This window comes from Onychostruthus taczanowskii, unplaced genomic scaffold (genome assembly GCF_017590055.1).
Source record: "Onychostruthus taczanowskii isolate IOZ18803 unplaced genomic scaffold, ASM1759005v1 scaffold187, whole genome shotgun sequence".
Classification (NCBI taxonomy): domain Eukaryota; kingdom Metazoa; phylum Chordata; class Aves; order Passeriformes; family Passeridae; genus Onychostruthus; species Onychostruthus taczanowskii.
Window position 1 is genome coordinate 467,839 of NW_024499095.1, and position 25,415 is coordinate 493,253.

Here is a 25,415-nt window from a genome sequence, read left to right on the forward strand (position 1 = left end):
CCGCGGGGCGCACCGCGGCCTGCCCGCCCTGCCCGCCCGGCGTGGCTGCGGCGCCGGCGCCAGGCCTTTTGTGCCGGGAGACCGGGTGGTCGCGGAGTGGGGGGGGGCGCGGGGAGGCCCCGGGACGGAGGGAGGCGGGAAGGCCGTGAGCGGGTGGGATTTCCCGGCAGCCGTGCCCCGGCTGTCTCCGGAGTACCTGGCCGCTTTTGGGGATTTTTTTAGGCCTTTTTGGTTGCCCCGGTGCGGGTCCGGTTGCAGATTCCGGGTGTTTTCCACGGGGGATACGCGGCTCTGGATGCGGGTAACGGCCCGGCGGTCCCCGGGGCCGGGAGTTATTTACTGTCGTGTTAATTAGTCGTAGTTTAAAGTTGGGCTGGTTACATGCGACTTGAAGTTGTGTTGGTGACATGGGTTTCTTGGGGGGTTTTAGGGGGGTTTTGTGCTGCTGCTGTTAAACTTCAATTAAAGCTTTTTGGCGCGAGGGGTCCCCCCTCGGCTGGGAGTGCAGCGAGTGGGAGGGGGATGCTGTGTAAAACCCTTGGGTTTTACTGATTCTGGTCCAGCTCTTGGGCTCACAGAATCCCCAAATCCCTGGTGCTGGCACAGCCCTCCCAGCCCAGGCAGTGCCAGCTGTGCCCCATGGCCACCTTGTCCCCAGCCCAGAGCACTCAGTGCCACCCCCAGGGGACACCTGCAGGGATGGGCACTGCAAAGCTCCCTGGGCAGCCCCTGCCAAGGCCTGAGCACCCTTTCCATGGGCAAATTCCTGCTGCTGGCCCAGCTGAGCCTGCCCTGGCCCAGCCTGAGGCCGTTCCCTCTGCTCCTGTCCCTGTTCCCTGGAGCAGAGCCCGCCCCCCCCGGCTGTCCCCTCCTGGCAGGGACTTGTGCAGAGCCACAAGGGCCCCTGAGCCTCCTGTGCTCCAGGCTCAGCCCCTTCCCAGCTCCGTTCCCTGCCCTGGACACGCTCCAGCCCCTCCAGGTCTCTCCTGCAAGACCAGAACTGGACACAGCCCTCAAGGTTCAGAGGAGGAGGGGTGGGTTTGAAGTAGAACAAAATGCTTGCTGTGGGAGGGGGAAATCTTTCCATAACATGCTTTTTCTTAGAATATGATTTTTTAGTTTTCTTCTTAGGTAGAGTTTGGCGTTTAGTGGTCTCAGGACAATGTGAGAGCAGTGACTTAGAAAAGAGGAACCACAGAAAATGAGTGACTTGTGAATTTGCAGATAAGGCTGAGAGACACAACATCAGACAGCTGGAAAGTGCAGGTGATTTGTACCTGGCCTGAAAGGGAGACTTGCACTGGCACAAGGGAAGGTGGCTGAAAATATTCCATAGGAATGGAGAGTTGTGTTTGGGAGCAGCAGCTCCTGGTGGAGAGGGAGCTGGGGGATCAGCCTGGAGAGAAGGATGTGCAGGGTGGACCTTTCCACTCTCCTAACTCCCTGACAGGAGGCTCAGCTGGGCCAGCAGCAGGAATTTGCCCATGGAAAGGGTGCTCAGGCCTTGGCAGGGGCTGCCCAGGGAGCTTTGCAGTGCCCATCCCTGCAGGTGTCCCCTGGGGGTGGCACTGAGTGCTCTGGGCTGGGGACAAGGTGGCACTGGGCACAGCTGGGGCTCCATGGGCTGGCAGGGCTGTGCCAGCCCCAGGGATCCCATGGGAGCAGGTGAGGAGGGCTCAGGGTGCCGTGTTATCCTGGCCCAGAGGAGCTCTCCCAGGAGCTCCTCTCAGCTTGGGGAGCTCTGAGAGTTTGTCAGAGCAGCTTTTCCTGGCTTTTTCCAGGATCCTTTCACTGAAATTCCTCTTCCTGTGGTAAATGAAGCCTGTAAGGATTTGCCTGGGGGCGTGTGGAGACCCTTAACACTCCAAAATTGTGGTGTGTGTGTTGGAGTAGTTGGAGGTGACAGTAAAATCATCTTTTTAGTTCTCCTGCCAGGGGAGTGTGGGATTGGGCTGGTTGTTCTGGGCTGATTTAGTCTCCAGCTGCTCAGGGATTGGGGAGAAGCTGTGGCTGCTCCCAGTCTGCATTTGGCCATTCCCACAAAGTGCTGTTGGTGTTGGGGAAACACACTTCAGTCTCAAGGGTGGGCAGATGGATGTGGAGATTTCCCTGGGGGAGGCTCCCCTCTGTGCTTGCCTCGGGCACAGGGAGAGGGCAGCTTTGGCTTTCACTGCAGTTGTTGGCTTTGGGAATATTCCTGCTGTGGGCCATCCTTGGTTCTGCAGTGCTGTGTGTGGCTGTGCTGCCAGGGAGTACCTGGGAATGTGGGGGAATTCCTGCATTTCCTGCTCAGTGTGGACAGGGGTGGGGTAGTACTAACATTTTTTTTTTGTTAATGGACATTATTTTAGTAATATGTGGTTTTTTTTGGTTAGTGTTGTCATTTTCTTCTGGCTAATATGGCTTTCCCTGGATCATTACACCCATGATTTTTGGTTAACATGGCATTTTTGGGGGTGATGCTGGCTTTTTTTAACTTTGACTTTTTCTTGCTAATATGGCTTTTTTGGGTTAACATGACATTTAGTTTTTCTAGTTCTAGCTTTTTTTTTTTTTTGTTGCTAGTACTGCTCTTTTGGGGATAACATGAACATTATTCGGGCAGTGCTGGCTTTTTTGTGCTGGCAGGTTTTTGGCTAATCTGGCACTTTCAGTGGTGAAGCTGCAGGAAAACACCCCACAGTTCCCTGACAGTGTGCCCGAGGAGCCGTGGGGATGGTTGTGCTGGGTTTGTTGATAAACTCAGAGAGCTGGAGCACAGTTTGTAGCTGTTTGTGCCGGGGGAGGCAGCAGGGAACATGCTGTAAATAAACCCTGGGGGCTGGAGAGGGAATTGGGCCTGGAAAACTCCCCTGGAACGGCAGCTGCTGGGAAGTGCAGAGGTGGGGAGCAGAGGAGAGCTGGATTCCTGTAATCCCTGTGCAGTGCATTCCCCTCTGTCGTGCTTGAAGCAGTTGGCAAAGAGGCTGGAACAGGAAAATCATTCCTGGAAACCCCCAGGATTGCTGTGGGATCGCTGCAGCCCAGGACACAGGCTGAGATGGGCAGGAACTCCAGCCATAATTAAGAGTGACACCTTAATTTTAGGGACACTGATGTTTAGTGACACCTCCTTAGCTTGGTGTGACTGGAATGTTGGTGCCCTTGACCCTCCCGGGGTTGTGGCAGGGTTTGGAATCACACAGTGCCATGGGGTTGGTGCTGGAGGATTCTGGTGGGATTGCTGCCCTCGGCACTGAGGGAGATGGAAAATGAGTTTGCAGGGTGAGCTTCCAGTAAAACCTGAATTCTGCTTTCCAGGTCTAGGAAGAAAACCTGATACATCCTAAAAATGTTTAACAAATCGTTTGGAACTCCGTTTGGAGGCAGCACCGGCTTCGGGACAACTTCAACTTTTGGGCAGAGTAAGTGAAATATCCAAGGTGGTTTTAATGAGGTGTCTGTTCCTGGAGAGCAGCTCAGAGGATCCCGTGGAGATGGTGATTCCTTGTGGGATGGAACTGGGGAGCTGCTGGGTGCTCCAGCTTGGAATTGGTTCAGGAGCCTGAGGCTTCACCCCTAACCGAGCTTTCATTGGGCAGACAACCAGGGCTGCCTGTCTGGTGTGGAAATTCCTTCCGTGGGCAGAGTGGAAAATGCAGCGCTTCGGGAAGGCTGGGGTGTTCTGGGGGTTTGTTGGGAGGGCCTGGAAGGAGGCAGTGAGCTCCATGGGGCAGTTTGTGCAGCCCCAGCCCCAGGGGCTCACTGGGCTGTGCCTGCAGATGCTGGCTTTGGTAGCACCAGCGGAGGAGCCTTCGGGACCTCGGCCTTCGGCTCCAGCAGCAGCACCGGCAGCCTGTTCGGGAGCACGCAGAGCAAGCCAGGTACTGCCGGGGGGAGGGAGGGAGGGCACAAAGGGAGCAGCCCCAGCCGAGCACTCGTCAACAAAAACCCACCAAAAATAGCCCAAAAGCACCCTCCCAAGCACAGGACAGAGGGAAGCTGCCAGAGCTCCCCGGCAGAGGAGGTTGTGAAGGATTAACAGCCCGTTTCTGTCTGCAGGAGGCTTGTTTGGGTCCACCACCTTCAACCAACCAGCCACCTCGTCCACCAGCACTGGCTTTGGCTTCGGGACGTCCACTGGGACATCAAACAGCCTCTTTGGAACCACCAGCACTGGTGGAAGCCTGTTCTCATCCCAGAATAATGCCTTTGCACAGAACAAACCGGCTGGTTTTGGAAGTGAGTGACGCTGGCACCCCTCTGCTGTTGGGTGGGAGAGCAGGGGGAGCTGGGTGTACCTGGGGGCTGGGACAGGGGTCAGGGTGGGCTGGGGGTTTTCTCCTGGAGGATACAGTGACATCCCTGTGCCCACAGCAGCTGGGGGGAGCCCACATGCTCCTGAATCTGTAGCTGTGATTCCAGCCCTACATTTTAAAGCAAATTGCCAAAGGTGGTTGGTTGGAATTCTTTATCCTGGATACTTTTTCAATGCTATTTGATTTTAGGTTTCTATCCAGTGGCAGAGCAGTTACAATTGGGTTTGTCTGTGGCAGGAGAAGTCAGGGAATGCTGTTAAACTGTTCTGTAATTTCATGAGACAAAAGCAGCTGCTTGCAGCCCCTTCTGAAAAAAGAAAAGGAGCCTCACTGATTATCTTTATTATAAAGTTACTGCATTATTTTCTTCCTACTTGTTGGGAATGGAAGGAAACTGACTGCTATGGTTTGTCTGCTGTTTCTGGGGTGCTGAGTTAAGGACAATTCTGCAGCAGAGGACTGCATTAGCAGCACCATCAGCTTCCAGCTTTGCTGTCAAATTATTTTTCCTAGCTGTTCTTTCGATTTTCAAACCAGTTTCTAATTTGAATGAAGTATTAGGGTTTAAGTTTTAAATACTTACTTTGGGTTTGTTGTAATACTGACTTTTTTTTTTTGTCCATTATTTAGACTTTGGTACGAGCACCAGCAGTGGAGGGCTCTTTGGGACCACCAACACCACTTCCAACCCCTTTGGGAGCACATCTGGCTCTCTGTTTGGCCCAACCAGCTTTACTGCTGCTCCAACTGGCACGACTATTAAATTTAATGTAAGTTCTGCTCTTTCTTCTTAGTCCAGCCCATTTACTGTGGGAAGTGTTCAGTTTTGCAGTTGTTTGTGTGGTGTCTTGGTCACTGAGGTGGAAAAATGAGTTCATGTGGAAGTGTTGTGAACTGAATTGAAAACATCCCTTCTCAACCACTGTAGAATTTCAGGCTTGCTGGGTTTAGAGCCAACGCTGAGGAAGTAAAGGAGCTGCTAAAGCTGAGCCTTCCCAGCAGGTGCTGTGGAATTCAAGGTGATCCATGGCAAATGCTGGCAGCAGTGAGGGTTAGAGACATCTTGGGATGGGGCAGGATCAGCACAGCTCTCCTGGGCCAGCCTGGCTCTGGGAATGGGGCCTGGAAGGAGAGGAGTGGTGTCCTGCCTCCTCTGGACGAGTCCCCTTTAAGACAGGATTCAGTAACTGCTGCGAAGTTTCGTGGCAGTTGGGCCTGGAGGGTGGCCCAGCAGAGGCCTTGAGGAGCTGGGCTGCCTGGGGCCTGCTGCAGGAGGGACTCTGTTCCCCAAAATCTTGTGCATGCAGATCTCATCCCTCTTCATTTCCGGACTGAGCTGATGTAAGACTGAGGCTTTGGGGGCAGAGCTGTGCTGCTGCCTGGGCCCTTGCAGTGCTGCTGATTTGTACTTCCACAGCACTGTTGAAAAGAGTGGGGATAGTGAAATTCGTGCAGAGCTCCAGGGTTTGTGTCAGAAGCTGAGGTAAACTGCTTTTAAAGTGAAACCGAAAGTAGAATCGCTGGGAGTTGTTTTGAGTGCTCCTGTGGCTAATTCCACTGTTGATCATCATTAAACACACCTGGGTGAGGCCTCAGCTGTACAAATAATGATGGAATCATAAAACCATGCAAGCACACAAGGCTTGGGTTGAGAGGGACCTCAGAGCCCACCCAGTGCCACCCTGCCATGGCAGGGACACCTTCCCCTGTGCCAGGCTGCTCCAGCCCCAGTGTCCAGCCTGGCCTTGGGCACTGCCAGGGATCCAGGGGCAGCCCCAGCTGCTCTGGGAATTCCATCCCAGCCCCTGCCCACCCTGCCAGGGAACAATTCCTCATTGCCCAGATCCCACCCAGCCCTGCCCTCTGCCACTGGCAGCCATTCCCTGGCTCCTGTCCCTGCAGCCCTTGTCCCCAGTCCCTCTGCAGCTCTCCTGGAGCCCCTTCAGGCCCTGCCAGGGGCTCTGAGCTCTCCCTGGAGCTTCTCCCCTCTCCCAGCCTGGCTCCAGAGGGGCTCCAGCCCTGGAGCAGCTCCGTGGCTCCTTGGACTGGCTCCTGTAGCTCCACATCCTCGTGCTGTTGGGTCCCAGGGCTGGAGGCTCTGCAGGTGGGGTCTTGCCCAAGCAGAGCAGTCACACAGAGCCTCAGGTCTGTGCTAGGTGTAGGATTTCCCAGGATCTGCAGGGAGCTCTGGCTGTGTTCCCCCAAGTCTCTGTATTTTAACCTTGTCCTTTCTCCCTTCCTGGCAGCCCCCAACCGGCACCGACACCATGGTGAAATCTGGCGTCAGCACCAACATCAACACCAAGCACCAGTGCATCACTGCCATGAAGGAGTACGAGAGCAAGTCCCTCGAGGTCAGTGCACGGGGACACAGCCTTACCTCGGGCTGTTCTGGGCCACAGTTACTGTCTGTGCTCGTTAATGCAAAAATTAATGAAGCTTCAATGTCGGCATCGCGCACGAGAGGTGCTGCCACGTTAATTGCAGTTGGGTTTAAGTGCTTAATGCAGGTCTGGAAGAGCTGAAATTTCATCTTGTCAGAAGGACATGAGATCCTGTTGGGAACAGCTCTGCTGGGATAACAGCAGGATCCCAGGCAGAGCTCTGTTGTTTGTTATAAACTAGTGTTCCCAAGGATTTATCCTGGGGCCTTCCCATTTGGGCTGTTTTATTTAACCCTTCAAAACAGAGTTTATAAAATATCTGAAAAGGCTCTGGGATGTCAAACTGAAGTAAAAACATGGATCTAAGTTCAGGTCCCATTTCTGGTGTGCTTATTTTTAAAAATGTGGGTGTTGCAGCTTTTCTTGAGCCTTCACCTTGGTGAAGATGCAGTGCTGTGTGAGTGTGGTAAGGACATTTGCCTGCCCTTGCCCTGGGTAAAAAGAGCTGGATTTTCCTCTAGGAACTCCGTTTGGAAGACTACCAGGCAAATAGGAAAGGGCCCACGAATCCTGTGGGAGCAGGAGCAACTGCTGGCTTGTTTGGCTCTTCCACTGCCACGTCCAGCACGGCCACAGGACTTTTTGGCTCTTCCACTACCAATACAGGCTTCTCCTATGGACAGAATAAAACTGCTTTTGGAACCAGTAAGTACTGCCTGGCCCTGGTGTTCCTGTGGGTGCATGTGCAAATATTGTGTTAAACCATTTAGAATTCTGAGATGTGAAATGCTGGAGCGCTGCTGTGAGCTCAGAGTTGTGCTGGTTGTATTGCCAGCATTGGCTGGTGCAGCTCCTTGCCATAGGAATCTGTTTTCTTACTTTCCCTTGGAAAAGTTCAAACAACATGTGGATTTTTATTAGGATTTGGTGGAAATCAAAAAGTAAATAGATCATAGAATCCCAGAATGGTTTGGGTTAGAGGGAACCTTGAAGCTCACCCAGACTCATCCTGCCATGGGCAGGGACACTTTCCCCTGTGCCAGGCTGCTCCAGCCCCAGTGTCCAGCCTGGCCTTGGGCACTGCCAGGGATCCAGGGGCAGCCCCAGCTGCTCTGGGCACCCTGTGCCAGGGCCTGCCCACCCTCCCAGGGAAGGATTTTTTCCTAGTAATAGATATTTGTGTTTGTGGAGTTCGACTGTAAACAGATCCAAATCCTCCAGGCTGTAGGAATGGAAGTGGTTGTTGGATGAGCAGAGACAGGACCCAGGGAGCACCTGGGGCTGGGCCAGGCTGCAGAGCAGGGAAAGGTTCTTGCCCAGAGGCTGCTGGCACTGCCCAGGCTGCCCAGGGAATGGGCACAGCCCCGAGGCTGCCAGAGCTCCAGGAGCCTTTGGCCAGGGATGCCCAGGGTGAGATTTTGGGGTCTGGGCCGGGCAGGGGTGGCACTGGGTCATTCCTCTGGGTCCCCCCAGCTCAGGGTATTCTGTGACCCTTTTTCCTGTGTGCATGCTGGGGTGTGGATCTGCTGGGCTGGTCTCTAACTCCCCTTGGTGTCCCAGGTACGACTGGCTTTGGCACGGGCACCACCGGGGGGCTCTTTGGGCAGCAGTCCCAGACCACGAGTCTGTTCAACAAACCCTTTGGCCAGGCCACCACCACGCAGAACACCGGCTTCTCCTTCGGGGGCACCAGCACCCTGGGCCAGCCCAACACCAACACCATGGTAAGAGGGGCTGCAGCTGCTCCTGCTGGGCACTGCAGCATTGGGGTGTGCCTCAGAGTCCACTGCAGGGGGGTGAAGGCGGGGTGCCGAGCTCTGAAGGCTGCGGTGGAGTGAGGAACCTCCTGGCAGTCAGCTTTGTTCCTGACAGCTGGAGAACAGCCAGCTGTTCACAAATCATGTACCCACTCACCTCCTCAAGCAGCTGCTCTCTTGCAACTCCTGTGCTTCTGATCATTTTCACACAGATAATGTCATTCCATTATCAGCCTTCTATGGGGAATTCAAATCCTGGGCTTTATGCTGACAGATGAGCAACATTTGGGGACTTTTGTGACAGAAAGATTCTACATAGCTGTAACTTGTTGTACAACTAGAGGCTTTGGCTCCAGATAGCCTGTGTTCTTTGTGAATTTGTTGTGACTTCTCCCAGAAAACCCTGTGAAATGTTTCTTTTCCATCTCCCTTGCTCAAAGCGATGAGGAAATTGCAATACTTGGAGCGACTTTTGTGACAGAAAGATTCTACATAGCTGTAACTTGTTGTACAACTAGAGGCTTTGGCTCCAGATATCCTGTGTTCTTTGTGAATTTGTTGTGACTTCTCCCAGAAAACCCTGTGAAATGTTTCTTTTCCATCTCCCTTGCTCAAAGCGATGAGGAAATTGCAATACTCGGAGCATAAATTTTTGGGTTTTTTTTTTTTAATTTCCTTTTAGTAACTGATTTTTGGAGGAGGACTAAAGCTTTTGGAATGCTCTTCACCCCTTCTATTCCCCCAGCACGAGGGCAAATGCAGCATTGTTATATTGCCTGGTTTTGTGTGTTGGATCTGTTACTGTCAGTGCTGGACTTGGAAAAGCCTGGGAGCATTACCTTAACCTGGTTCCTTTTTGTAGGGTCTCTTTGGGGTCACCCAGCCCTCACAGCCTGGAGGCCTTTTTGGGACAGCTGCCAATACAAATGCTGGGACTGGATTTGGAACGGGAACTGGCCTTTTTGGACAAGCCAACACGGGATTTGGTGTTGGTGGTTCGGTATGTCTGTGCCTCCATGATAAAGAGAGAAAACCAAGCAGAGCCCTGTTCCAGGGTGCTGGCTGCACAGAACTTGTGTCAGCTTAGGGATTAGGATGCCTGAGATACAAAAGTCAGGTGGCTTGCTGTAAACTGGAGGATAAACAGGTGTAGCAGAGTCATTTTTTTGAACAAGTGATGTGTGGAGTGATAAAAGCAGCAGGAGATGCTGAGGTTATCAGTGCCTGGGGTGCCTCAGCATAGGGTTGGAAGTACAGGTTTTAAGTTGTGATGAACCAAAACAACCTTGGGTTTTGATACTCAAGCATTTTGGTTCTGGTGGAGCAAAAATCACAGGATCACTGAGATTGGACAAGTCCCTTAAGCCCCTTGAGTCTGACCCTAGGAGCTGCTTTTGGGGGATCTTCCAGCTGGCTTGGGATAACCCCACTCATGGGAGGGTGGGCTTGGGGGGGCTCAGCTGTGCTTGGCTTTAGTTCTGCTTCCCTGCCTGCAGCCAAACACCAATACAGTTCCTGTGGTGTCAGCATCCCAGGTTTCCAAATTCCTGTTTTTTCCCTTTCAGACCCTGTTTGGGAACAAGCCTGCTGGATTTGGAGCCACCACGACCAGCGCTCCTTCGTTCGGTACCACCACGGGCGGGGGCCTCTTCGGTAACAAACCTCCTCTGAGTTCAGGAACCCCTTCAAACCCTTCCAGTTTGGGGACAGGGGAAAAAAGTGTGGTTTCAATCATTTAAATCTGTGCTGTGTGTACCACACACTGTGGAGAGCACATGCTGAGTACTGTAGTGTTGGAATTGTCAGGTGGATGATGACCCTGGCACAGAGGAATGTGCTGGGTTGTGCCTTTGCTCTTGGTGGGGCTCCCTGACTCGGGAGGCAGATAGTCAAGTGCCACTGTTTTGGTGAGTCCTTAAGGGAATTTTCAACCTGGGATGGCCAGGAGAGCCCCTGGGATCCAGGGGAGCGTTGGGAAGGGCATTCCCAGCAGGTCAGGGAGGGGATCCTGCCCCTCTGCTCTGCTCCAGGGAGGCTCATCTGGAGTGTCCTGTTCAGTTCTGGGCTCCACAGCTCAAGAAGACCAGGAGCTACTGGAGAGGGTCCAGGGAAGGCCACAGAGATGATTTGGGGTCTGGAGCATCTCTGGTGAGGAGAGGCAGCGGGAGCTGGGCCTGGTCAGGCTGGAGAAGGGAAGGCTGAGAGGGGATCCATCCATCTCATCCCATCCATCCATATACCCCATCCATCCACATCTCTCCAAGGGTGTCAGGATGGTGCCAGACTGCTCAGTGGTGCCAGTGGCAGGACGAGGAGCAATGGCCAGGAACTGAAACACAACAATTCCAGCCCAGCCTGAGGAAGAACTTCCTTCCCTGGAGGGGCAGAGCCCTGGAACAGCTGCCCAGGCAGGGGCTGGAGTCTCCCTCTCTGGAGACATCCCAAACCCCTGGGCACGTTCCTGTGTCCCTGCCTGGGCAGGGGGCTGGGCTGGGTGGTCTCAGAGGTCCCTTCCAGCTCCAACCATGCTGTAATTCTGTGGTTGAAAACTCTTGAAATCAAGGATTCCGGGAGCAGAGGAGTTTGTTAGGAGGCTGTGAACACGCTGTGTTGGCAGAGCAGCACTGGGAGAATTGGGGTAAAACCAGTGATCCCTGGGCTTGGGCAGGTGTCAGGAGATCCTGCACTGCAGTGAAGGTGAGTTGAGTCAGCTCCAGTTCAGCTGTGGCTGTTGTGGTGTGAAGGACCAAAGTCCTGAGGAGCTGGTGGCGTGTTCCTGGTGGCCTCTGATGTGAGAACTGATGTTGGGTGGGTGTGACCGAGCAGGAGGAATGTGTAGGGATGGCTGAAGGGAGTGGCAGCTTCTTTTATGGGACTCTGAAATATCTCCTGCCTTTTTAATTCTGGATTTCAGAGCAGCAAAAAAACCTGTGTCTGAGAGTGAGTAGGAGGGGGTTGGACCCTGCCATCCCTGTCCCCTGAAGGCTCTTTTGTGTTGGTTATTTAAAGGCACTGGAGCCTGCCATGCCTTTAGCTGCTGTGCCAGCCTGCCCATATAGACAAGGAAGAACTCGAGGGAACTGGCTGATCTTTTAGGTCTTTCCCAAATCAAGCTCTTTGTGGTTCTGAGTGCTCTGAACCAGGACAGCACCTTGGCAAGCAGGGTTTGACTGTGGTGAGAGTCCTGTGTAAGCCTCCCAGGGGTGTGAAAGGTGCTTTTGAGTTCTTGTTCTGCTGCTCAGGATCTCCATGGCCCCACAGTGTGTTGGCACCGTTTGGTGGAGACCAGCCTTTGCAGTGTGTGGTTTTGCTTTGCCTGTGTAGCAGCTTATAGGAGGAATGGAGCTGGATTCCAAGGGGTTGGTGCACACCTGCAGCTTTTCAGTTTAATCCTGGCTTTGTGTACTAACCGAGCATGGGATGGGGTCAGCATCTGCAGTAGAACTGAGCTCATGGTAGATTTGGGGTGGCCTTGTTGCAGCTACAGCTGTGCCCTTGAACTGTGCAGAGCTGAGTTCCCACCTGCTCTGTGGTGAGGGTCAGAAATGTGTGTGGCATAAACAGGATGAAATGAGGTTTGCTCCCTCCAGGCACTCAAAAAATCCAGCACGTTTTACTCCATTGCCAGATACAGCAGCATCCTGTCACCTCTGTCTTTCTGGGAAACTCTGAATTTGTAACAAACTGAAAAGCTAAAGAAGGCAGACCAACATTTTCCTGTGCTGCTTTCATGCTGTATTTATAACTAAAATGTGTTCATTACCAGTGAAGTCCCTTCTTGCCAATTGCCAGTTTAACCCGCGCTGCTGGAAACAGTGGGAAATCTGACTTGGGCAGGGCTCTTCGACCCTGTGAGGCTTATTTATTTAAATACACAGTTCTAATTTCATCTCTAATGAGCTGCTCATTCTGTTGTTGAAGGTTTTGGTGCCAACACCGCTGGAAATAGCTTGTTTGGAAATAAGCCTGCCACTGGGACTCTGGGCACTGGGCTTGGAACAGGGTTTGGAACAGGTAAGCATTTCCCAGCTCATTTCTGGGCAGCTCCAGCCCTCAGGCTGCAGTGCTGGTCCAGCCTGGGCATTGCCTGTAGCTGAGTTAGGAAAGGCTGCGTGGGCATGTTTCACCTTCAAGCCAGAATGGCTCAGGGCAGCTCCAGGGGAGGACTGGTGAGGTCCTGTGTGCTCAGAGCCTCTGCTCCTGCAGCCTCCATGGGCGTGGAGAGTGTTTCCTGCAGTCCAGTAAGGACTGCTTTGTTGTGCTGTGAACTTGTCAGAGTGCAGTGGTAGCTGACAGTCACCTCTCCTGTCACAGCTCTGGGGGCAGGACAGACGTCCTTGTTTGGAAACACCCAGCCCAAGCTGGGGGGAACGCTGGGAACGGGCGCGTTCGGAGCGCCGGGATTCAACACGTCCACGGCTACCCTGGGCTTCGGGGCCCCTCAGCCTGCTGTAGGTGAGTGTCCATGAGCCTGCTGCTTGCTGCCTTGTGCCCACGTGCCTGAGCACAGGAGCACACCCTCCCAAAGGGTTTGGAGCAGCAGAACATCTCCTCGGGGCCGCTTCTGTTCTCAGTCACAGTGCAGACCCTGCTGATGACCCTTGTTTTGCTGGCTATATGTGTATTTTTAAAGGAACTCCAAGTTGCTTTACGTGCCCAATAATTGCACTTATTTTAAAGCATTGTCTTGAAGATTAGTAAGTTTCCCAAATTGAATTTGGGGCAGCAAGAATAGATGTGCACAATGAAAAGTAAGGGAAGTGCAGCATTGGTTTTTTTCAGTACTTCCAGATAGGAAAGGCCTAGAGGGCCTTTATTAACAGGAATGCTGTGCCTCTGGGACAAAAATAAGACCCAGTTGTCTCCAGCTCTCCTGCTGACTTCCTGCAGACCCTGACAATAAGACCCTGTTGTTCTGAGAGTGGTTTTGTTGTTCCTTGGGAATGCCCACATCTCGATGCTGTGCCTCTGGGACAAAAATAAGACCCAGTTGTCTCCAGCTCTCCTGCTGACTTCCTGCAGACCCTGACAATAAGACCCTGTTGTTCTAGAGTGGTTTTGTTGTTCTTTGGGAATGCCCACATCCCACCCTGGCTTTGTTGGAATTACAATTAAGCTCCTCTTGGTGGCTTGAATATTTTATGGGGTGAAGTCTTAGAGCATTTTAATAGGAATTAAAATGAAATGCTTTAAGACAGAGAGACAAGATTTAGAATCCATTGTAGAGGGGACTCTAGACCTGTATGGTTGTGGTAGCAGTAATGTCAAAATTCTGCATGAAATGTTTTCCCTGCACACCCTTTCAGAAGCCAGCTGGATTAGTTGAATATTCTGGCAGGCCAGGCTCTTCCCACTGCTCTGTAGCTCTCTGTGTCCTCAGCTTTTCACCCATGAGAACTCAGTAAATATGGTTGGACACTGATGGAGGAAGGAGATGCTCTGGGAGCTGCTGCCTGCCCTGGTTCTGTTCCCAGAGCTCTAAAACTGAAATGCTGCTCCTTTTGTAGCTCTGACAGACCCCAATGCCTCTGCAGCCCAGCAAGCTGTCCTCCAGCAGCACCTCAACAGCCTGACCTACTCACCCTTTGGGGACTCCCCACTCTTCAGAAACCCCATGTCAGACCCGAAGAAGAAGGAAGAGGTGAGTGCCCACGAGCACTGAACTCGTTTCATGGGTGACAGGTGGGATTACTTGCTCTGTGTGCAGTCCTCACTCCAGTAAGCTGCCCTCTGTGCTCTCCCAGTGGTGCAGTGGCTTTTTACCCTCCAGGACACAAAGTGCTTGATTTTATCCCAGTGGAAAGTTCCCTGCCCATGGCAGGGGGGTTGGAAGTGCGTGATCTTTAAGGTACTTTCCATCCCAAACCATTCCATGATTTCCTGCTTTTGCCTGCATCACAACCTTGGCTGTGGAGTTCCTGTGCTCTCTGCTGCTGATTGAGGATAAAGATGGGTCGTTGTTAATGCTTGGAATAATTGTAGTGCTTTGCTTAGGACGTCCCTGAGAGTCTCTGACAAACCTTTCCCTGTTGCTTTGTTCAAAAGACGACAGAACAAACACTTCCCAGGCTTTTGGGTGGTGGGGGAGGTTCTGAGTGTCTGCTGCCCCCGGGCAGGTGCCAGGGGCTGGAGGTGAGTCGTGCCTGGCAGCTGGAGCCCCGGGTGCCCGTGGACCCAGGCTGATGTGCATGGAGCCCCCTAACCCAGGTGCAATTATTGCTTCCCACCCCCTTTGCCTTTCAGGGCCCTGGACTGGAGCACCCTAAATCTCTGTCGCCACGCCTGAGATTTCCAACTGTCCCTCTTTCTGTTGCAGAGGCTGAAGCCAACCAACCCAGCAGCCCAGAAGGCCCTGACCACCCCCACCCACTACAAGCTGACCCCCCGCCCCGCCACCAGAGTGCGGCCCAAGGCCCTGCAGTCCGCGGGCTCGGCCAAGTCCCAGCTCTTTGATGGGCTGGATGATGACGAGCCCTCCCTGTCCAATGGAGCCTTCATGCCAAAGTGAGCTTCTCTTTTGTCTCTGAGGGAGAATCTTGTGGCAGCTCCTGTGTATTACCATGAATCTCATGATTTTGTGCTCTCATATTGGAAGAGCAAGTTGTCTGTGAGGCTTCACTAGAACTGTTTTCTGTAGAAGAGGTGAAAAGGTTCAGATTAGACTCTTAAGGCCAAATAAGCTGTAAAATGAGGTCAGCCCGTGATGGGAGCAATGCTCCTATAAAGTCATTGAGGAATTCTTACAAGGAAAGCTTGCACAGGGTGATACTTACTGCTCCTGAACTGGGAGTGTCACCAGGCTTGCTCATGCCCTTAGTATGGAGGCAGATTTCTGGTGGTTTTATCCCAGCCCTGATTCTGTTTCATATCCACAGATGTTTCTGTGAGAAATAAACCATGGATCTACTCCAGTGAAGCTTTGGGTTCAGTTTTTAGGTACATCAGTGGCAGTCAAATGGAAAAGAGGTTTTGAAAGGTTTGGAGTTAAGCAGAAACAAAGGGCTAAAAGATTAAAGTGACCCTGCTGTAAAATGAGCCTTCCCCTGTGGGCCAGACCTGTGTTTCTAGAAAAGCTGATTTGGGAAACAGAGAACAGAGTTTGCTGAACTTGGGCTTTGAGCCTTTCACTGGCTTGTGCTTGTTGCATCTCTATATTGATTAGCCAGAGCCTTGAATGGAATTCCCCAAAAAATTTTAGGATTTCTTACAGGAGACTTGAGATGTCCTGGGTGTGGGAACAGGTCTTAGAGCATCTGAATTAAGTATGAAATCTACATGTATGTAGTGGATAGATCCAAATTTCCCTTCCTGTTTAGGAAGAGCATCAAGAAGCTGGTTCTGAAGAACCTCGGCAGCAGCAACCTGTTCTCTCCTGTGAGCCGAGAGAACGAGGACCTGGCGTCGCCGTCGGAGTACCCGGAGAACGGGGACAGGTGAGTGAGTCACCCTGCAGGGCTTTGTCCTCAGAAATGCAGACTGGTTCTGCCTGTCCCTAAATTAGTGCTGTGCAGCAGCCCCTTCTTCTCAGGGATGTCACTTGTCTGTTCATTGAGAGCAGTTGACCTGCTGGGAGATGCATTTCCTCCTGCACTAACCGTGTGTTCTTCCCGTGTGGGCACTGCCAGGTCACCCCACCCAAAATCCTGGTCAGGGAGGAGGGACTTTATGTTCTGGATGAGTCTCTTCCTCCCTTGTAGCAAGAAACCAGGATATTCCTTGGGGGAAGTGCTAAACCTGACTCTGAGGGGGAAGAACCTCTGCTGATCAGTCCTCAGTGATGGGATTGCAAGGGAGTGCCACTGATCCTCACGTCTCATATTTCTATTTTCTGTGTATGTGTTTTGTACAGATTACATTGAGGAGCCTCTAAGGCTACATCCTCCCCCTGCAAAAGCCATAATTCCAACCTCTTCTCAAAAACCACTGGCCATACTTTAGTTCAACTCTGGTTTTTGAACCTTGGTTTTCTTTTAATCAGAGGCTGGAAAAAACCTGCCCAGCTCACCATATTGATTTATTGAAAGCTACTAAAATAAGAGCTGCTGTGGGAGTGAGGTCACCCTGGCCCTGTGGGCAGAGAGGTGGGGCTGTGGGGTTGCTGTTACACTCCCTTTGGAGGCTTCTCTCCAGCCTGAGCTCCCTGTTCCACTCAGCTCTGCACAGGGCACGTGCCTTAGTCCCCAGCGTGTGGGGACTGTCCCAGTCCCACCACTGTCCTTGCTGAAGTGGGAGCCTCAGTGGCAGAGGTGGTCAGGCAGGAGCAGAGGGAAGGGGAATAATCACTGACGCTGCAGTTGGTGTGGTCCTGTTTGCTCTTTGCCTGGAAAGAGCAGAATTTTAACCACAGAATCACAGAGTCTCCTGAGGGGGAGGGACCCACAGGGGTCACCCAATCCAGCTCCTGGCCCTGCACAGGCGTGTTGGTGTAAGTGTTGGGAATGAAATAATTCACATTGCCTTCCTGTGCCCAGGTTCTTCCTGTCGGTGCCTCCCGAGGAGAACCACCGGCAGGACGGGGAGCGGGAGGAGGAGGAGGAGGCCCACGAGGTGACCAGGTTCTACACCAACCCCATTGCCAAGCCCATCCCCCAGAGCCTGGAGGGCAGCGGGCACAAGCCCCACTCGAGCGTGGACGACACCATCGTGGCGCTGAACATGCGCGCGGCGCTGCGCAACGGGCTGGAGGGCAGCAGCGAGGACGCCTCCTTCCAGGAGGATTCCCTGCAGGAGGAGTGGGACAAGGAGATGGAGCCTGGGCTCCAGCAGCATCCTGCAGGTGAGGCTGGCGGGGGCAGCACTGCATGCAGGGTGTTCTGCTCTTTGACACCCTCGGCTTTTGCTTTTTTCCCTCCTTCTTCCACAAACGTTGCTTTTCTTACCTAGTGCAGAAATTTTATCTGCTGAGTCAATGAGCATTTAAATTTTATGTGTGTGTAACTGTATGTCAGATTAAGATCTAGTAGCTTTAAAGTAACTAAACCCCAGTTTCACATCACATATGTTGGAGTTTTTTAAACTTGAGAAGGTCAAGGGAAAAGATTCGTTAATCCTCCCAGGTAATACTTATGTGGCATGTAATGAAACTGGCAGGTGAGGTGTGCAGAAGAAATGTCTATAGACATTTTGGAGATGCAAAATGCTTTTGGGAAATAGGAGGATCATTAGACAAATTAATAGATGAACAGGAATTGGAGCCTGTTAAATGTAGAAGCAGCTGCAGTTTGGTCAGCAGTGCCTGAGGCCCCAGGCTACTAAAGCTGGGAGAGTGTTTCCTTCAAGTGTTGATACATTTGCAATTTTTCTTCTCCCTGCATACCTTCTGCCCTTCCTGTTTGCACACCTGCTGCTCCCTGGCAGGTGCCTGAGCAGAGCCTGCCAGAGCACTTGGTTTAAATGTGCTCTGGAGGCTGTGGAATGAAGGTGTTGTGGTGTCTGTTGCCTTTGGGTGCCCTGATTCTCAGTTCCTCTGAGGCTTCCAGCTGTTCAGGCTGGCAAAAGAAATGGGATAACAGTCTGGGAATGTTGATACGTTGCTGCCAGCCCTGTTCTCAGGGAATGTTGTGTTGCAGGGATTGTCCTGACACGAGCTGGCTACTACACCATCCCGACCCTGGAGGAGCTGGCCCGGCTGACCAACGACAGGAAAGAATGTATCGTGACAGACTTCACCATCGGCCGCACGGGTGAGAGCCCTGGCCTCCCTGGCCTGCTCCAGGGATCCTGAAGCTGCAGCACCTCGGTTCCAAACCTCAGTCTGACTGTCACCAGTGCCCTTGCTTTGGGAGCAGTTGGCGTCAAAGTTGTGTGGGATTTTAGGATAAAATAAATCCCAGCGTCACAGACTGATTTGGTTTGGGAAGGGCATTAAAGCTCATCCCATTCCATGGGCAGGGACACCTTCCAACATCCCAGGATGTTCCAAACCTATCCAACCTGGCCTTGGACATTGCCAGGGAACAATTCCTCATTGCCCAGATCCCATCCAGCCCTGCCCTCTGGCACTGGCAGCCATTCCCTGGCTCCTGTCCCTCCATCCCTTGTCCCCAGTCCCTCTGCAGCTCTCCTGGAGCCCCTTCAGGCCCTGCCAGGGGCTCTGAGCTCTCCCTGGAGCCTTCCCTTCTCCAGGCTGAACATTCCCAGCTCTCCCAGCCATTCGATATTGGTGTCAAAGTTGATAAGGCTCCTCCAGAGTTTTCTCAGGGGGAAGGATGTGTCACTTTGCTTGGGAGACAGGACCGGGCTGGGTGGGGACAGGAGGAGCGCAGCAGGAACGTGGGCTCTGTGGCACGTGACTTTTCACAGTTTTAATTGTGACTTTTCACAGTTTTATTGACCTTTTCACAATTTAATTGTGACCTTTTGGGTTGTTCTACAGGTTATGGATCGATTTACTTCGAAGGAGAAGTAAATCTAACAAACTTAAACCTGGATGAGATTGTACATATCCGGAGAAAAGAAGTTATTGTTTACCCTGACGACGAAAAAAAACCTCCCATTGGGGAAGGGTTAAATAGGTAAGTGTTGGATCAGGATGATTTTTGGAACCCTGACAGTCTGCTGTGCTTGCAGGCTGCAACCCAGAGACAAATGCAAGCGGTGCATTTGGTTTACAGTGTCAGCGAGTTGCTTCCAGGTTTCTGAGCCGCAAAGGTGATTTAAGAGCTGACACGAGTTTCCCTGGCCGGGGCTGCGCTCTGCTCCCCTGCCCAGGCTCCCTGCCCTGTCTCTGAGCTGCTGTCCTTCGGCAGGCGAGCCGAGGTGACCCTGGACGGGGTGTGGCCCACGGACAAGACGTCGCGCTGCCTGATCAAGAGCCCCGAGCGGCTGGCCGAGATGGACTACGAGGGCCGGCTGGAGGCCGTGTCGCGCAAGCAGGGCGCGCGCTTCAAGGAGTACCGCCCCGAGACCGGCTCCTGGGTCTTCAAGGTGAGCCAGCCTGGGGCTGCAGGCTGCTCAGCACCCCCAGCTCGGGGCGTTTCTGACGTGGGACAGCTGTGTGGCGTCCCTCTGCTCTGCTCTGGTGAGAGCCATCCTCACCAAAGCGGCTCCTCGCTCAGCGTTGTTGGTCAGATTGGATGGGGCTTGGACCTACCTGCACTAGTGGAAGTGCGTGCTCATGGAATATATATCCCTGCTTATGGAATGAATGAGCTTTAAGGCCCCTCCCAATCCAAACCAGTCTGCGGTTCTGTGGTGAAAACTGGCCTCAGACCTGCCTAGAGCAGGTGGTTTTTGTCTGTAGAGAGGCTGAATTCGTTGCAGGTGTCCTAAGAGTTGTGTGTTAGGACACCTGTACAGGGCACAGTTACAGCTGCCCAGTGTTCAGGCCTTCCAGAAATTTCACTTCCAAGCTGTGACACGTTTGTTCTTCTCCTTAACACAGGTAGCACACTTTTCCAAGTATGGCTTGCAGGATTCCGACGAGGATGAGGAAGATCGTCCTTTAAAAGTGGACACCAAGAAGTTAAAGACCACACCTGTGCCACCCCCAGGGCACCTGCCACCCCAGCAGATGGCCCTGAACGGCAAACCAGCGCCCCCGGCTCAGGTAGAAGGAGAGCAGTGACTGAAGGGGGTTGATGACACGGAATTTGGAGAATAGCAGTGCCTGGGAAGGGGGTGGTTGGAGTAACGTGCAATCTGGAGAGTGGAGCCTTACAGAAACTCTGCTGAGCTCTGCCTGAGTGGCTGCGTGTTGTTTTCCTTTGAGACACTTGACATTTCAGACCAAGGATGGGGCGGGGAGGCTCTCAACCCTTGTTTCTTGTTTGAATTCCAGTCTGAGTTTGGCAGATTTGCACCTCTTCTGGAAGAACCCTTGTTTTTGTGACTATTAAATGCACGCCCGTAATGCCACCGCCGTGTGCTGCCTGCCTGGACAGTGATGCTGTGCACTCAGTTGCCTTTACCACCATTAGTGTGCAAGAGTGTCTGCTTTCCATTTTAAGAATGTGCTCTATTTTTATTAAAATAATACTTTTTGTAAGGCTGGCTATATGCTGGCTTCATAAACATATTTGTGTTGGATGTGACTGCTTTAAACCTCTGCAAAACATCCTCAATGCTGGGCCCATCTTACACAGGAATGTTTGATCCACAGGCAGTGTTTGATCTAGTTCACTGGGAATACCAGGAGCTCAGGTGGGCAAGAGGCCAATGGCCCCTGCCCCTGGGCTGTCCCAGCCATGGTGTGGCCACAGACCCAGGGCAGGGATTGTCCCCCAGAGCAGAGATTGTCCCCAGTGCTGAGCACTATGTTACACCTTGAGGGCTGTTTCCAGTTCTGGGAAAGGGGCTGGAGCATGTCCAGGCAGGGAATGGAGCTGGGAAGTGGCTGGAGCCCCAGGAGGGACTGAGGGAGCTGGGAAGGGGCTGAGCCTGGAGCAAAGGAGGCTCAGGGGGGACCTTTTGGCTCTGCACAAGTCCCTGCCAGGAGGGTGGAGCAGGAAATATCCTCAGGTTGTGCCAGGGGAGGTTTAGGTCGGATATTGGGAAATTTTTTTTCCTGAAAAGGGCTGTCCAGCCCTGGCACAGGTTGCCCAAGGCAGCGGTGAAGTCACCTCCCTGAGGGATCCCACAGCCTGTGGATGTGGCACTTGGGATGGAGCGAGTGGTGGCCCTGGCGGTGCTGGGCACGGTTGGACTCGGTGGGCTCAGAGGCTTTGCCCACCTCGGCAGTTCTGTGCTTGTGACACAGAACTTCTCCCTGGTACCCAGTGTGAGTCCCTGCTGAGCATTTGTGTGGCAGGAGAGCAGAGCTCTCCAGGCAGGTGAGAGGGGCTCTCAGGACCCTGATCCCTGTTCAGCAGTTCCAAAGCACCGTCTGCTCCCTGGGCAGAGACCCTGCTGCTGGGGCTGCCAGCCCTGTGGATTCTGCATGGAGAATCCCAGAGCAGTGCCAGCTGCTGCTCCAGCTCTCCTGGCTCCTTGGCTAATTAACACCCACTTATTCATCCCTCTGCTGGAGTAGATCCTTAATTATTTGCATTTTGAGCTGCACACGTGGCTGCCCAATAACATCACTTCAGCCCCCCTCCCTGCTTCATGTTCAGGCTAGGGGGACCAGAACTGTTTCAAACACTCAGGAATACTGGGAATATCACTGATATTTTTAAATATTCTTCTACAATCCAGTGTACTTAGCAAAAATTTCCTCCAGGTTAGTTAACCTCTCTGACTTGTATAACATTAACTTAGGTTTTAATTTCTGAAATTAGAAAAAACAGCAGTTAGTTTTCTAAAACCCTAAGAAACATCATAACATTGCTTAAAACTTCCTGAAAACTTGTGTAGAACATATCTGGTAATACTATTATTTGGGCTGTAAGAAGCATTTAATATCTAGACTTGGTTTTTGCTTTGTCTTCCCTCACTAAGTTAAGTATTAATGAATTTATTAATATTGCAAGGGAGCCTGCTACATTAAAGCCCAATGAAGGGAGCAGTGAAACTTGTGTGTTTGTAACCATATTTTGACTTGTAAATCTGTTCCACACATGGGGCCAGGCTCAGATTCTGCATCTGCCACTCAGTTCCATCCTTACAGACTGCCCAGGTGATTTTATCTCAGCTGAGAACTTTCACTCCATCGTGGCTGGTTCTACAGAGCTAAGCACAGCCTTGTGAACATGCTCCTTAATTCCTGAGCAGGAAACCTTGCCTAGGTTTCCTCAGTCCTGTTTTTATATCACTTCAGTGGTCTGTACTGTGTTTTTTCTGGGAAGCTGGAAGCATGAGGCTTTCACAGGACACAAAGCTGGGATGGTTAAACTGGAACCAAACCAGCACAAGGGAGCTCAGGTCCCATGGAGCCAGGTGGGCAAAAGCACAGCCCCTGTGAGCAGTGAGCCATGGAATCATGGTTAGGCAGGCCTAAACTTATGGAATCATGGAATGGTTTGGGTTGGGAGGGACCTCAAAGCTCATCCAGATCCATGCAGGGACACCTTCCACCGTGCCAGGCTGCTCCAGCCCCAGTGCCCAGCCTGGCCTTGGGCACTGCCAGGGATCCAGGGGCAGCCCCAGCTGCTCTGGGCACCCTGTGCCAGGGCGTGCCCGTTACATTAACCATGTGAAATGCAGATCTTTGTGGAATGTAGGCTCTGTGGTTGGAGTTTGTACCACATGGGATGGATCTGGGAGGAGGGGAGGGAGGCAGGGCACGCAGAGCTCTCCCTTCGCTGGGCACGTGAGAACTGCACTGCTGAAGAACAGTTTCCTAAACTGAATGGCAGAGCTGGGAAAACTCCAGGAGGGCACCGCTGCTCTGGGACTGCTCCTTCCCTGGCATGGCCCACCCTGAAGGTTCTGTGTGCCCATCCCTGACCTCGGTGTGCAGCCTTGGCGGAGCCAGGAGCGCTCGGCGGCGCCCACAGGCGCTGGTGGCAGCCGCGGCTGTCCTGGCTGAGCTGTGCTCTGTGGGTGTGACCTGGCCTCTGTATCCGCAGCCCCCGGAGCTGGAGCAGCTGGGCAGGGTGGTGGAGCTGGACAGTGACATGGCAGACGTCACCCAGGAGCCAGCCCAGGAGCCCTTGGCAGAGGACGCCCTGGCCGAGGAGCAGGAGGCAGTGCCGGCGTCCACGCACATCGCATCCACCCAGGGCATCAACCCCTACGTCCTGCAGGTCAGTGTCCCGCCCTGCTCCTCGCTGGCAAGGGAGTGCAGCACTTCTCAAGGATGCTTTTGCCTTCCCAGGGGTGGTCACACACCAGCCTGTAATGATGAGTGCATCCCGTGGAGTGGGACTGAGCTCACACCACACCTCTGTGCTGGGAAGAGCCCCACACGTGGATGGCTCAGTGCTGACAGGGAACACCCTAGAGCCAGAGCTGAGTTTCCAGAACTCTGGCCTCTGGGCACTGGGACAAGCTGAACTGATACCAGAGGAGTTGCCTTGGGCCCCTTGGTAGAAAAAAAAATGTTTTGGGGTAACTGGGCTTGGTTTGGGGCTTGGTGTTGATGCTTTTATTTCACAGTACCGTGGAAGATTTGGGTTGGGAAAAACCATAAAGCCCATCCCATCCCTGCCATGGCAGGGACACCTTCCCCTGTGCCAGGCTGCTCCAGCCCCAGTGTCCAGCCTGGCCTTGGGCACTGCCAGGGATCCAGGGGCAGCCCCAGCTGCTCTGGGAATTCCATCCCAGCCCCTGCCCACCCTGCCAGGGAACAATTCCTCATTGCCCAGATCCCATCCAGCCCTGCCCTCTGGCACTGGCAGCCATTCCCTGGCTCCTGTCCCTGCAGCTCTGTAATTTTTGTGGAAGGACAGAACCTTGAACACCTCTGGGCTTCTACCTGTAATGACAAATAGACCAGAAGTTAATCCTTAAGCTGACAAACAGCATTCAGAGCTAAGATCTAGGACATCAGGATTATTGTGGGATGTCACCCCCATCCCCAGTGAGTCCTGTGCACTGATGTAACAAGGAGTTGTAAAACCTCACCAACAGGCAGCAAGCCTGAGCTGTGCCTCACTGTTCCTTGGAATGTTGGCAATGTGGCTGTGTTGTTTGGTCACGTGCTGCATGTAGGAGTTTTTTTGGGTGGGAAGAGCTATTTTGATGAGCTTAGTGAGCTGCAGCTGTGGGAGAGATTGCTGATGTTCTGGCTTGGCTTCCCACATCCTCAGATCATGAAAGCTTCCTTGCTTGCTGATGACGACGACCTGGATTTGATCCTGGATTACCCTGGGAAGCAACCTGTCAGGATGGACACTTCCCAAGAGATCTGCTCCCCAAGGCTTCCCATTTCAAAATCAGAAGGACACAAAAGACACACAGGTATGGTGAGAAACCACAGACTGTGTGAAGGAAGGTCAATTTTAACATGAACAGGAAAAGCCTGGGGTCTGCAGCAGTTCCTTGCTGCCACTCCTTCCTCCTCTGTTCCTTCCCTGCTCCAGCACAAGCCCTGCCCTGAGTGCTTCAGTGCCTGGAGCTCCTCCTCAGCTCCTCTGATGCTTGCACTGATCTTTTCACTTTTTTTTTTATTTTCAGATTTGTTTTTTTTTTTCCTCTCTGCTTGTGTGGGTTTTTTTCCCCCTTTTAAGAACTCCCAGAGGCACCAACTTTGCAGCTTGGTTTGGAGGTGGCCTGTGGTGGCTCTGCTGTGGGCACCAGCTGTGCCCTGCACAGGGCAGCCCCTACCAGATTCCCCCACTGCCCAAACCTTGCCCCTTGCACCCAGTGCACCCACTAAGTGGTGCTTTCTTAGGGATATTGAGGAATACCTCTGGGAACAAGCAGGAAGGTGCTCCCTGATGGAGGAAACCCATTAATTCAGATCTGTTAATCAATTCAAAGCCCACGTGACTGGCAGGAACAGCCCTGAGGTGTGTGCAGGGCCAGTGTGAGCCCTGCTGATCCGTGTGCCACCCCACTTCTGTTCTGGTGTCCTGATTCCGACATGGAATCAGGGACTCCTTTGGGAATGGCCCAGTTTGGGCTGGGGCTGTGCCTTTCCCCTTCCTGGGAGCACCCCATGTTTTCCTGTGGGCAGTGCTGGAGGGTCAGTGGGACTCAGCACTGCTCACACTCACACTTAGCTCCGTGTTCCCATCACACCATCCAGACATTTGCCACTGGCTGTTCTGGGAATTCCTGAAATCCCTTCAAAGCCCAGAAATGCCCTCTGATTAAACCTTTTTTGTTTCTAACACCACAGCAGAAGCCATCCTGCTTATTTTATGCCCCCAAAGTGTAGCTGAGCTATCCTTGGGTGTATTAAGTGTTTTTCTAGGGCTTATGAGAACTGGCCCTGGGACAAACAACTTAATACTTCCACTGAACCGTTCTTCCTGCTTCTCCCCATCAGCTGCTGGGCTGCTGCAATCCAAGTTTGCCAGCGTCCTGTTCCAAGCACCGAGTGCTGCTGTGGCAGATGCCAAGGGCCCCAGGACTTTGGGCAGTCCCCCCCGCGCCGCGCTGTGGTCGGCGTCGCCGCCGCCGGCCTCGGCGTTCGCGGTGCCCGCGGCCGT

General features: G+C 52.9%; 1 protein-coding gene across 1 annotated transcript in view; it reads left to right on the forward strand.

Annotated features, from left to right (window-relative positions):
- Positions 1-153: 153 nt before the first annotated feature.
- Positions 154-25,415, forward strand: part of NUP98 (nucleoporin 98 and 96 precursor) — a 38,689-nt gene continuing 13,427 nt past the window's right edge. The window contains exons 1-22 of the mRNA XM_041401143.1: positions 154-301; positions 3,301-3,404; positions 3,762-3,863; positions 4,042-4,221; positions 4,929-5,068; positions 6,545-6,652; positions 7,204-7,387; positions 8,243-8,406; positions 9,302-9,439; positions 10,005-10,092; positions 12,361-12,453; positions 12,754-12,894; positions 13,947-14,080; positions 14,756-14,943; positions 15,756-15,872; positions 16,911-17,215; positions 18,009-18,122; positions 18,815-18,953; positions 19,188-19,365; positions 19,823-19,987; positions 22,887-23,063; positions 24,069-24,219. Coding sequence (XP_041257077.1) covers positions 3,332-3,404; positions 3,762-3,863; positions 4,042-4,221; positions 4,929-5,068; positions 6,545-6,652; positions 7,204-7,387; positions 8,243-8,406; positions 9,302-9,439; positions 10,005-10,092; positions 12,361-12,453; positions 12,754-12,894; positions 13,947-14,080; positions 14,756-14,943; positions 15,756-15,872; positions 16,911-17,215; positions 18,009-18,122; positions 18,815-18,953; positions 19,188-19,365; positions 19,823-19,987; positions 22,887-23,063; positions 24,069-24,219 — 3,079 coding nt within the window. The 5' untranslated portion in view covers positions 154-301; positions 3,301-3,331. The remainder of the gene's footprint in view (positions 302-3,300; positions 3,405-3,761; positions 3,864-4,041; positions 4,222-4,928; positions 5,069-6,544; positions 6,653-7,203; positions 7,388-8,242; positions 8,407-9,301; positions 9,440-10,004; positions 10,093-12,360; positions 12,454-12,753; positions 12,895-13,946; positions 14,081-14,755; positions 14,944-15,755; positions 15,873-16,910; positions 17,216-18,008; positions 18,123-18,814; positions 18,954-19,187; positions 19,366-19,822; positions 19,988-22,886; positions 23,064-24,068; positions 24,220-25,415) is intronic.